The 12,439-nt window shown below is 38.8% G+C and overlaps 1 protein-coding gene across 1 annotated transcript in view; it reads left to right on the forward strand.

The window, feature by feature from the left end:
- The first annotated feature begins 4,520 nt into the window (after positions 1-4,520).
- The window catches only part of LOC117203302 (protein piccolo-like), a 28,382-nt gene continuing 20,463 nt past the window's right edge, over positions 4,521-12,439 (forward strand). Inside the window, exons 1-2 of the mRNA XM_033437553.2 lie at positions 4,521-5,007; positions 10,810-12,346. Of these exons, the coding sequence (XP_033293444.2) occupies positions 4,757-5,007; positions 10,810-12,346 (1,788 nt within the window). The 5' untranslated portion in view covers positions 4,521-4,756. The remainder of the gene's footprint in view (positions 5,008-10,809; positions 12,347-12,439) is intronic.

The following is a 12,439-nucleotide window of genomic DNA, read 5'->3' on the forward strand; positions in this document are numbered from 1 at the left end:
GCCTGATATTCCAGATGTCAGAATTCAAAAATATATTTATCAAACTTTTCTCTAAAAGACTTTTCATGTTTTTTTCCTCTCAAAATTGAGAAGCCAGTTCATAATCAACTGTACTCTCACTTGAATTTTCTTCAAATCTCATTTTCTGCAAATCTCATTTGAAAGCAGAGCTCACAAAAATGGCTGAGAGGAGCAATTGAGAAACAGCTCAACCACAGCAAAAATGAGGTTGGACCTTAAGCCACTGCAGGTTCCTCCTCCACTAAATTAATAATCCTCTCTTACCTTCTGTTAGAGAGGGAACATTAAAAAAAATATGTGTCTATATAAAAATATGTCATGGGACTTCCCTGGTGTCGCAGTGGTTGAGAGTCCGCCTGCCGATGCAGGGGACATGGGTTCGTGCCCCGGTCCGGGAAGATCCCACATGCCGCGAAGTGGCTGGGCCAGTGAGCCATGGCTGCTGAGCCTGCGCGTCCGGAGCCTGTGCTCCGCAATGGGAGAGGCCACAACAGTGAGAGGCCCGCATACCGCAAAAAACAAAACAAAACAACCCCCCCCACCAAAAAAAAACAACAAAAAAAGTCACGTTCAGTATACTTATACAAACATGAATATATACATCCACACATACACTAGGAATGCATGGACTTTTAAATACAGAAAGTACAAGAATTGTTTGAGTTGTAGCACTCATCACGTCATATGAATTCACTGTTAGGATATATACTGCATCATTTTCTTCAGCTTCTTCAGAGGCATTTGTTACGAAAAGATGTTCACATTTTGATTCCCTAGCTGAACGGGTTGTGTTATTTTTGCTGTTAAAAAAAAAAAAGATTAGTAATAATTACTAGTGCTGTTTCACCATTACAACCTACAAATTCATTTTGGAAAATTTGGAAAATATAGAAAATTGTAAAGAAAAAGGAAAGTTACCTATGGTCTTGCCATTAAATATATATGGATTTTGTTCATTGTCTTGTTTCCTCTATTACTTTTTCTGTGCATTTTAGTGGTTTCATTTTTTTGCACATTTGAGTATATAACTTTATGAAAATTTACCCTGTGTATACTTTGAGAAATTTTCCCCATGTTATAATGAACTCTTTAAAAGCATTATTTTAAATAAATATCTTCATAAAATACTACCATCTAGTTATACCAGATTTTACTTCTCTATTTTGAGGAGTAAAGACTGTTTTACTTTATTGCTGTTGTAAATAATAGTGCAGTGAACTTTTTTTCACAAAATCATTTTTGTAACTCAAATGATCTCTTCAGGACTGGTTTCCAAAAGGGTATCACAGGTTATGAATCTTTCTAAGGCTCTTGATAAGTACTGTGAAATTATTTTCCAGAAAGGTTCAATCTGTTTTTACTTTTGAATTTAGCTTACAAAACACTCACTAGCATTATTATAAAGGTCTTAATAGGGACATAAAAGGCATTTAATAAATAAGTATTCACATTATGCCTGCTAGAGTTTAATAAACATATGCTATTATTTTAATTAAATAGGCTACATTAAATTATATGAAGTTTATTGTAGGTTTTTAAAAACTAGTGAGACTACACATTTTTCAATATTTGATGACTATTTCTAACTTCAATTCTTGCAGTCCTTAATTTATTCAAGTATTGCACATGTGACCACATATGAGGTGGTCTGTTTGATTTTATCCCCATTGAATGGTATCTGTAAGGACTTGGGTAGACTGGGCCACCCCATTCCAAGGAATCATGACCTAGTTTAGTTGTTAACTATCACATTTAGATTGGTTCTAATCTACTGAAATAGAAACTACCTGGGAAAGTGAGACAAGAATTAAAAGAAAAAAGATGTGGTTTTCTGGAGTTGAGAAATGTTAGAAAGACATAACAGTATATGAGTGGAGGTTTTCAGAAATTGATTCATTTCATGACCTACCTATCAAGCTAAGTGAATGGGAGCTGAACTATCAGCTTGTTAAGTTAAATCAAAATTCAAATAAATGATTATTAACTATATAATGAACAGGAAGCAATAAAGATTTTGAATCTAGTACCATTAATTAATTTGCAGAATGAAAGTAATTATGATAGTTTTCTGAGTAAACAAAGAGAAATTCCATAAAGTTATCCTAGCCTTTAACTTCTCATCCTCATCCCCTTAGAATTCTGAGAATTCACACAAAAGGAATGCACCTGGACTCTGCTCTAGCATTTCTCTTTAAGTCAGAAACACCTCCCCAGTACAAGCAACTAAGCCCAAATAAAGGATTAAAAAAATAAATGTTACCTCAAACTCAATAGTTATAAAGGTCCCAAAGGCAAAATCCTTTTTTTTCTGCGGTACGCGGGCCTCTCACTGTTGTGGCCTCTCCCGTTGCGGAGCACAGGCTCCGGACACGCAGGCCCAGCGGCCATGGCTCACGGGCCTAGCCGCTCCGCAGCACATGGAATCCTCCCGGACTGGGGCACGAACCCGTGTCCCCTGCATCGGCAGGAGGACTCTCAACCACTGCGCCACCAGGGAAGCCCCACGGCAAAATCCTTTAAAAAAAAGAGTCAACAAGCGATAAGTTTCCCAGTGTCACCATCACATCTCTTGTTTTCACAGTTCATTTACTCTTCCCACCACACGTTCCATTTTTGTCTTTTCTGATGATGTTTGCTCCTGGGAGAGAGTAGGGAAGGAGAAAGTAAATGCACATATTTGCACAATGGGTTATAACATTCCTATTTTACAAATTACTGCTTTTTGTTAAGCCTGTCAACATTACTTTGCATGTTGACTATCACTTTTTATTTCTTATTACTTGACAAGCTCCTTTCCATGTACAATGGCAGAGAATATAGAGTTAACAATGTATTTTCTCAGTTTTGATATTATTCTGAGGCTAGAGTTTGAAAGGGTATTTATCTTACCAGTTTTTTAAGCTTGTGGTTTGTGAATCTGAGTACATCAATATATTTTATTCTCACAAAACTTGAGCATACTATTAGAAAATAGCCAGCATGTGAATCATCTCCTTTCTCACCTTCATCTAGAGTGTTACTTATTCCGAGGGTAGCCTGAGCCATGAAGCAGTTACTCATTTTGTCAGAGAAGGCATTATGATTCAGAATTGTGTACCTAATTATCTACTTTTTTGAAGCAAACTCCTTTCCAGGAGGTATGACAACAGTGTATTTGCCCCCATATGTGGCCACTGGACCGTCAGGTTGCCTCAGCTTGATTTGTTTGTATGAAGTGTGAGCATTCTCTTCTTTATTTAAATGAATAACTCTTTGCAGTTTTGACTTTAGAAGTCACATCTCAGCATCTTACAAGAGAATCAAAGTTCTTCTAGGAACTCAGCCAGTAATAATAGTTCATCTGACGACTAGCCATCTTCCAAAGCAGTAAATTTAGTACAAACTGTTACAACTGTGCCATTATTTAGTTTTGATACAAGTGCAATGCACAATAACAAACTATTATAATGATTATTACAAAACCTAGGAAACTTTCTGAGCAACTCATTCATTTCTGTTTGATTTATTCTTTCGTTCCCAGTTGTTAGCTTTTGATTTTCTTTAATTTCAACAATTGGGACATTAAGTCCACCTTGTTAGGAAATGGGTAGCAAAATTGGGGCTGCAGAGCCAGTGCTGAACTAAAACACTCCCTTCCAAAGCGCGCAGTAGCAAGAAAAGAGTATATGTTGGTGGGTGGCTCTGAAAGAGTGGGTATTAGTTATACCTCTGCTGCTAGCCAGCTGTGTGACTCTACACAAGTTAATTTTTCTGGGCCCACAGTTGTACGGAAAAGGGTTGAACACACGTCTTAAAAGTTCACACTATTGTAACATTTTAATATTCGACAATCTGGATCTTACTACAGTATCCTATCCGCAGTTTCTCCAAATCTTTACTTTTGCGTAGTCCCTTTAGGGAACAACACAGCGGTAAGCATTCAAAAACCTTACCTTCTTACTTATACTGTATCTAAGATTATAAAATAACTGTTCTGGCAAAATTCTAAATGAAAACGGCCAGTTTTATCTCCTTTGGGGAAATTTGTTCCAAAGGCATCTGGCTTCTCTATTAATCTCCAGTTACCTGAAAACATTCCTAGAATCTTTTCAAGTTCTCCCTTAAAAAAAAAAAAAGAAAAGAAAAGAAAAAAAACTACAAATCCCATGAGTCAAAGATGGAATGGAAACGGACACCTCCCTTCAAACCCCCTTCCCGGTCCCCTTGAATGTAGTCCGCTAAAACTAGGGTTGAGGCATCCTGAAATATGCCTGAAAGAAACGTCGGCTGTTTTGTTCTGCTTTTTAGCTGTGCTCTCGCTGGGCTCCTTTAAGTCGGTGCTGAGAGTGAGGAAGGAGACAGAGCGACGCAGAGTGGGATGGGTGCGGGCGCAGGCATCACCTGTTCCAAGAGGGGCATGCGCACTGCGAGGGCGCCGGCGAGGAGGCGGGGCACGGTGGGAGGGGCAGACGGCGCCCGGCTGGCACCGCTCAGATCTGCTTTTCCCCGGCTTGGGGCGCTGAGGCGGCGTCGGGAGTTGTCTTCCGCAAAGGTTGCCTGGCGTTGTCCAACATGGAGGAGTCACTGGCCTCGGTCATCACCTGCAAGAGGGACTAATCTCCGCCTGGTGTTCAGGGACTTCGCCGCCCGCACGCCCGGCGGCAGCCCCCGTCTCCGGTTGCTCCTGCGGCCACGGGCTTCCCGGCGGGGAGGCAGCACAAGGAGGGAGCGCGGTGGCCCCGAGTTTCCCTAAGCCATGGGCAACGAGGCGAGCTTGGAAGGGGAAGGGCTCCCTGAAGGGCTGGCGGCGGCAGTAGCAGCTGCCGGAGAAGGGGCTGGCGGGGCGGGGAGCCCCTTGCACACCGTGACTCCGGCCGGCATGGAGGCGGATCTGAGCCAGCTGAGCGAAGAGGAGAGGAGACAGATCGCTGCTGTCATGTCAAGGGCGCAGGGGCTGCCCAAGGGAAGCATTCCTCCGGCCTCTGCGGAGCCGCCTTCCATGCACAGGCACGCACAGCATGATGTATATGTCCGGGCATATATGTACAGCTTCCCGTGCACATATGTGCCAGCCCGTATGTGCCGGCACGGCAGTACATATATGTCGCCTCCGTTCATTTTATTCTCCCTAATGGGGTGGTGGTAAAGAGAACATAAGCTTTCTGTTGGGCAGGATAAAAATGATGCCTTATAGAGTTTCTGATGGGATAGTCAAGGGTTGCATTCTTGGAACTGTGATTTTAGGTTGTGATTTCTGGCCTTTTGGAACCTTTTCTCTCTAGGGTGGCGTGGAGAGACGCCCTCCAGTGTTTTACTAATCTGGAAGTCTTCCATTAATACAAAACGGACGTGTTAGGAAATGGAGAGAGCTGGGTGTTTACCTGTTTCTGTTTAAACCTCCTCAGTCATTTCGGGGTCTTTCTCTCTGTGAATGATGTCTAAATATTTCTGTAACAATACCTTTAATTCCCCTGGAGGTGATTTGTCTTTCCTTCCCACCCTACCCCCCAGAGGAGAACAGGAGCTGTTTAGGTAGAAGGTATAGAATAAATACACCTTTTATATTCAATGAGAAACCCTAAAATATGTGTGGCATTAAACAGATGGTTTGGTCACAACAGTGCAGGTGCTGTACGTGTATTTATGAATTAGCATATGCTATTTTTTAAACCGCCGCTCCTTTATATGGAATAGCGTTTTACAGTTTACGGAAGAACATGTGAATTTGTGTTACCTTCAAATTAGTTTCCAGTACATACTTTTAAAGACAAATAGCAACTTGGACAGGCAATTAAGAGCTAATCTATAATAGTAACATATTCATTTTCCTCTCTAGCTCTCTGTATTCCTCCATCCCAATAAATTAGTTGTTTTCTAATTAGAGTCCTAAGAGGGTATAATCACTGTGCCTGCCCTGCCTTTGTTTGTTGTAAACAAACCCTTTAACTTTGCACCCTCGTAGCATGTTCAGAGACAGGACATTCCTCTGTCCGTGGTCCTGAAACCACTCCTACTTTATGATAACCTAACAATTTTCATTAGAGATACTGGAAATATGAAAGATATGGATATAGGTGTAGGCTTTTATCCTGTACTTTATAAAATAAAAATACTTAGGAGCGATAATATAAGTATATACATATAATTTTGTCAGGTAACTAATACAGTAGAAATGTAAAATGTTTTGTGGATAGTGGCAATGGCAATATGTTTCACATAAAATCTTAAATTCGTAAACTATATCAGGTAAAAACCCTATTTTCTTGAAGGGGAACCAACACTACTAGTAAAGACTAGCTTTATTATATTGAATATATTTTTCTGTGTTTTTAAACTAGTAATATATTGGGCTATTTCTTTCGTATAAAGCCTTTCTTATCTATTCCCTTAAGAGTACAGTTTATGATACGTACTATTTTCTCTACTGTTTAAAACCTGACTTAGAAAAAATTTTGAATGTTCATATACTAGATTTTTCTAGGGTAATAATGAGGTACAGTACTTTTATTAACCTTTTAGAAATGTATGCCAACTCTTCTACAGTTTTTCCTAAGAGGCACAAGCAACAGGTTTACCATGCTGGTTACAAATACCAAGAAGAGTGTGAGCTTTGATTTCTACATTTCTTCCTTGTATTCAGAGGGTGGCTAAAAAATATTATCTCAGCCTATGAAAGTGTGGTGTTTTGTTCAGTATTTGTATCAGTTAGCATACTTTTAAAGCTCTCTGTTGATGTTTTTGTTACGGTAGAATTCTTATCAATAGGTAGTCTGCGGCCTAAACAGTTATTGATGAAAGCTTCATTGAAATATATAAGCGTGTCTGATTTTGGTAACCTGCTTATATTTTACTGAGAGATTTCTATAAATGTCTTTAAGTTTGGAAAGTTATCCCCATATGTGATAACCAAATAAACACATATTAATTTAAGTATATATAAGAAAGTATATCCAAATCATTTCAAGTTTTAGGAGATTATGTGGTGCGAATTAGGGTGGGCTTTGATTTTTATTTATTTTTTTAAAGAAATAAGGGTTGAGAGCCCAGAGACCTTATTAATTTTAACTGACTCTCAGCCATTTGTGCCTAAGTTTCCTTGCTTCTAAATAAGGCAATAATACTTATCTTACTCATCTTGTAGAGCCATAGTAAGGATTAATTAAAATTTGACAGGAACATTTTTGCTTGGATTTTAATTTGAAGGAACCCTATACATATAAAGAGTAGTGATATCAGTATCACAGTGAACGGCACTGGCAGTGATGGCTGCAGACAAGTTGTATATTGAGTTATTCACTGTCGTGAGTTATTTTGATGTACCTATACTCTTTTACATATGGAGAAGTCAGTGCAATGTACTGGAAATCCTGCCTCCCCTTCCTGCCCACCAGGAGTTAGGATACCAGATTTCTGTGACTAACTAGTTTTATAACCTTGAATTAATTTCCTAGCCTGTTTAAGTCTTGGTATCCTCTGCAATATACAATGAACGGACATTCCTAAAGATGCTTATATTTCTATTATAAAATTTTATGACTTAACGCTGTCAAGTGTCATTGCCTGTTGTGTTACATTTAAAAATATTTTAGTATTCCAACTGCTTTTATATTCTTAGTCTTGAATACATGTTTATCTCATTTGCTGCTGAAACATTTTTTTTCTGTTAACCTGTGAAAGAAAAATTCTAATCTGAGGATGACAATAGTAAAATGAAAAGGGAAGTTGTATAAGACTTGAGTAGTTAGAAGCTAGAAGTTAGAGCTTACAAATGAAATGCTTCTGCATTTTCGATTCATTGTCGATCCAGGGAAATGCAATTTTATTATGTCTTCTACTCATTCTGTTTACACCTACAGATGTGTCATATGAGAAGAGCTTTACTGAAAAACACCTCTGATTAGTAGAATATTTAGTAACAATTCTGACTGAGTCAGTTATTTTCTTTAGCATTCTTTTAGGCCTCCGCTGCTGGGTAGACACCTCCACTATTGTTTTTCTTCCTAGAGCAGCAAGCCAAAATGAATATGGAATGTTTCCATTTATATGTCACAAGACCTGTAGAAGAATTTAAAGTGAAAAGAATTCAAGAGACGTTAATCTAGAGGGAAACAAAAACCTGATATGTTCATTCATTTGTTCACTCACTGTTATTCATTCATTCATTGATTCATCAAACATTAATACTCATCTACTAGTTACCAGGTTTGGTTCTAGTGATGAAAAGATGAGTGAAACATATCTCTCCCTAGGAATTCATAGTCTAGTACAGAAGACACAGATTGCATTTTGGTCATTCTTCTTTTTAACACAACTGTCATACCAATCAGAAATTCATCAAAAGACATAGTTAGCTAAGACATCTTTATATTTTTGTTTGGTATTAAGCCTGTATCTTCTCTTAATGATTGTCTTTCTATTTTTCCCTCCCAGATCTCCATGTTTGACGTTTATTTACATAATTATAGCAACTAAAACTAAGTTTAAATTGTAGTCTTTATAGCTGTATGGGTATTTTCTCACAGGGGGATTCTATAATATAATAGAAGTTAATATTCATAGGAAGTACATGCAGTTATAATTTCTAATGCAAGTAGCTTCCTTTAACTTTTGGTATTTATTGTTGTCACAAATATTTGGTATTCACAAAATTTATTTGTTTTGTACGTATGTTGGATTAAGTGAAATATCACAAAAACAGTGATTAAGTTTAATAGTATTTTCAAGAGAGCACAGTTAAGAATAGATTTTTTGGGTATTCGTTTAAATATAGATTTCTTTAATAAAATGCCTAAACGCTTATAGGATAGTTCCTAAGCATCTGCCCCTCAAGGGAATGGTAAACTTTATTAATTGAATATGGAACATTTCTAGAATAATGTGATTATCTAAACAGTGGAACTTTTTGAAAATAATCTATTTGGGGTTGTTTACTATGGTTCTTTTGCCTTCATACGGAAGGGAGCACATAATGGGGCCTATAAGGAAACATTCAAAATTATTTTCCCCAATGGAAATATGTAGCAGTGTGTTTTGAAAGATCTCTTAGAACTGTTGGAATCAATTAGGATAATAATTTTAGTTCCTTATTTAAGTACAGGCTTCAGGGACATGGTAGTATCTAAAGTTTTTGTAACTTTTTTTCCTGGAGGAAATGGCCAGAACTAAGAATTGTATTTATTCACCTTTTATTAGAAAATCATTTTGTGGCATACATTGCCATTTATAGATTATTTTCTTTCTGACACTTTGCTATTTAGAAGTAATACTTCTGTGTTTCTTCCTACTATGCCTTACATCTTGATCTATACTCAAATTTCTGTATCATTAGGGGTAGTTTAAAAACTTAATTCATAATAAGTACCAGATGACCTGAAATGAAAAAGTTATAGGCTGGTCCGTTAGCAGGTAAATTTTATTCAAACAAATTAAAACCTATAGAACTTTATTGTGATCATCTCATATTTTAAGTGCTACTGAATCACTCTGTTTATCTCTTTTTCTTTTAATTAAAAAGAAATCTTTTCCAAAATTAATGTTACATAAATCAAACAAAGTACTTATAATTTGATTTATCCCATAATTCTAGTGCAGCATGTTCTTATTAGTTGCAATTTTATCAGTAAAAAATAGCTTGTTTAAAATTTAACGTACTTGGTAAAAGTGTATATGAGAAACAAGTATTTTAATTATTGAGCCATAGTCATTTAAAATTGATGTTTCCAAAACTATTTTAAAAATATCCATCTTGTGTATTTGTCTATGAGTTAAAAGAAATCTTGCAAATTAATTACTTGTTGCATTTTTAAGTCATTGTCAATAATAATGACTAATTAACAATGGTAATAGTAAGTGTTGTAGAAAACATTAAGTAAAGAGATCATTATGTTTTTTCTTCCTTTGAGGAAGGTAACAGTACTTTTCAAAAGTGGGGTCACAACCAGATTGTTGCTATTTGTACATCAGGCTATGTATGTCTCAAGATGCTTTAAGCATCATATTGTTACATAGAGAGATCTCAGATTAAGAAAAATAATTGAATGATATAACACTGTTCTTCCACAAGAAAGAATTGTTTCTCAGAATTTTCTAATTAAAGTAGGAATTCTTACTCTATAAAGTTTAATAAGGACAATATTTGATAGATGTTACCTTTTTTGACAGATATTCTGTCAACACTTGAATAGATGATCAGCTTTTTCAGAGTTCCTGAAAAACCTCCCTTACCAGGTCCTGTGATGTCATGTTGTATGTCTTATGTAGCTAATGTAAATTCTACTATTAAGTAAAAAACAAAACAAAAAACAGTTGCAGCAATCTCATTTAAAAATGAATATTTTCACTTCTTAGTGTGCTGGTATTTGGGAGGCTAACATTCCTTGACTATAACTTTTGGTTAAAAAGGATACATCCTGTGAGCATAAAAGTACTGGAACATGGCTTTGCATTGATCTGTTGAGTTAATATGTTTAAATAGGTTTGAAGTATGGCTAGATTCTATTAAGTAAATATAAATTATTTTTATTATAAATACTTTCTAACTAGATATCTTAATAGTTCATTACTTATAGTAGCAAGTATGGGGTTTTTTCCCCTTCCTCTTCACTTCCGTGTTGAAAATCTGTATCCATGTAAAGAAAGTAACAAAGACATTAAAAATTTTATGATTACTTATAGGATGCTGCAAAAATGGATTTTAGTTATATTTATGCATCATAATTTTGAAGATGCAAGAAAGTAATGGGTTTTAAATATTATTTTGAGTTGTGATAGTTTCCATTATTTTCACTTCTTTTTGTTTCATTCTTCTAGGAAACAAGAGTTGGATAGTAGTCAACCTCCAAAGCAGCCAGGAAAACCGCCGGACCCAGGGCGTCCAGTTCAGCCTGGTCTCAGTAAAAGTAGAACTACAGACACTCTGAGGTCGGAGCAGAAATTGCCTGGAAGGAGTCCTTCCACTATTAGCTTGAAAGAATCGAAATCCAGAACTGATTTTAAGGAAGAGCACAAGTCTAGTATGATGCCTGGCTTCCTCTCAGAGGTTAATCCTTTAAGTGCTGTCTCCTCTGTTGTAAATAAATTCAGTCCTTTTGATTTGATATCAGACCCTGATGCCTCCCAGGAAGAAGCCTCCAAGAAACAAAAAATGTCTCAGAAGGAACAAGGAAAACCTGAAGGAATCACAAAGCCTCCATCACAACAACAGTCACCCAAGCCAGTTCCTAAGCAGCCAGGACCTGTGAGGGCCCTGCTTCAGCAGGACGGTTCTCCCAAATCAGTATCTCCTCAGCAGCCTCCAGAAACAGGAAAGCCAACTCAGGGCCTCACCCAGGCTCCTCAGACAGACCAGGCAAAATTGCCACTTCAAAGAGATGCAGCCAGGCCTCAGACTAAACAGACAGATACAGTAAGGGGAGAGTCAGTTAAACCCTCACTGCAAAGCCCATCCAAGCCACCTATTCACCAAGTAAGTCCTGGAAAGCCTCCAGCCCAGCAGCCTGGACCTGGAAAACTTTCCACACCACAGCCTGGGCCTGCAAAGCCCTCAGCTCAGCAGCCAGGGCCAACGAAGGCCCTAGCTCAACAGCCAGGGACCCCAAAGACCCCGGCCCAGCCACCAGGAACAGCAAAGCCTGCAGCTCAGCAGCCTGGGCCAAAGGCTCCAGCTCAGCCTCCTGGGCCCGCAAAGACTCCAGCTCAGCCTCCTGGGCCCGCAAAGACTCCGGCTCAGCCTCCTGGGCCCGCAAAGACTCCGGCTCAGCCTCCTGGGCCCGCAAAGACTCCGGCTCAGCCTCCTGGGCCCGCAAAGACTCCGGCTCAGCCTCCTGGGCCCGCAAAGACTCCGGCTCAGCCTCCTGGGCCCGCAAAGACTCCGGCTCAGCCTCCTGGGCCCGCAAAGACTCCGGCTCAGCCTCCTGGGCCCGCAAAGACTCCGGCTCAGCCTCCTGGGCCTGCAAAGGCTCCGGCTCAGCCTCCTGGGCCTGCAAAGACTCCAGCTCAGCAGGTTGGGCCAGCGAAACCTCAGGTCCAGCAGCCTGGGCCAGGCAAGACTTCAGCTCAACAGCCTGGCCCAATGAAGCCTCCTCCTCAGCAGCCTGGCCCAGCAAAGCCCCCTCCTCAACAATCTACAAAACCTGTAAGCCAAACAGGGAAACCTCTGCAGCCACAAACTTTTCCATCTGCAGCACAGACTCCAGTACAAGGCCTCCCCAAAACCATCTGTCCTCTTTGCAATACCACTGAACTTCTGTTGAATGTTCCAGAAAAGGCCAATTTTAACACATGCACTGAGTGTCAAACCACTGTTTGTAGCCTCTGTGGTTTTAACCCCAATCCTCATTTAACCGAGGTAAGTGCATTTTTTTGTTATGTTCATGCTCTTAAACCATACCATCATCTTACACAATGGTGCTTAGTTTATTGCTGTTAACGATAGGATGGC

The sequence above is a fragment of the Orcinus orca genome, chromosome 9 (genome assembly GCF_937001465.1).
Source record: "Orcinus orca chromosome 9, mOrcOrc1.1, whole genome shotgun sequence".
In the NCBI taxonomy this organism is placed as follows: Eukaryota; Metazoa; Chordata; class Mammalia; order Artiodactyla; family Delphinidae; genus Orcinus; species Orcinus orca.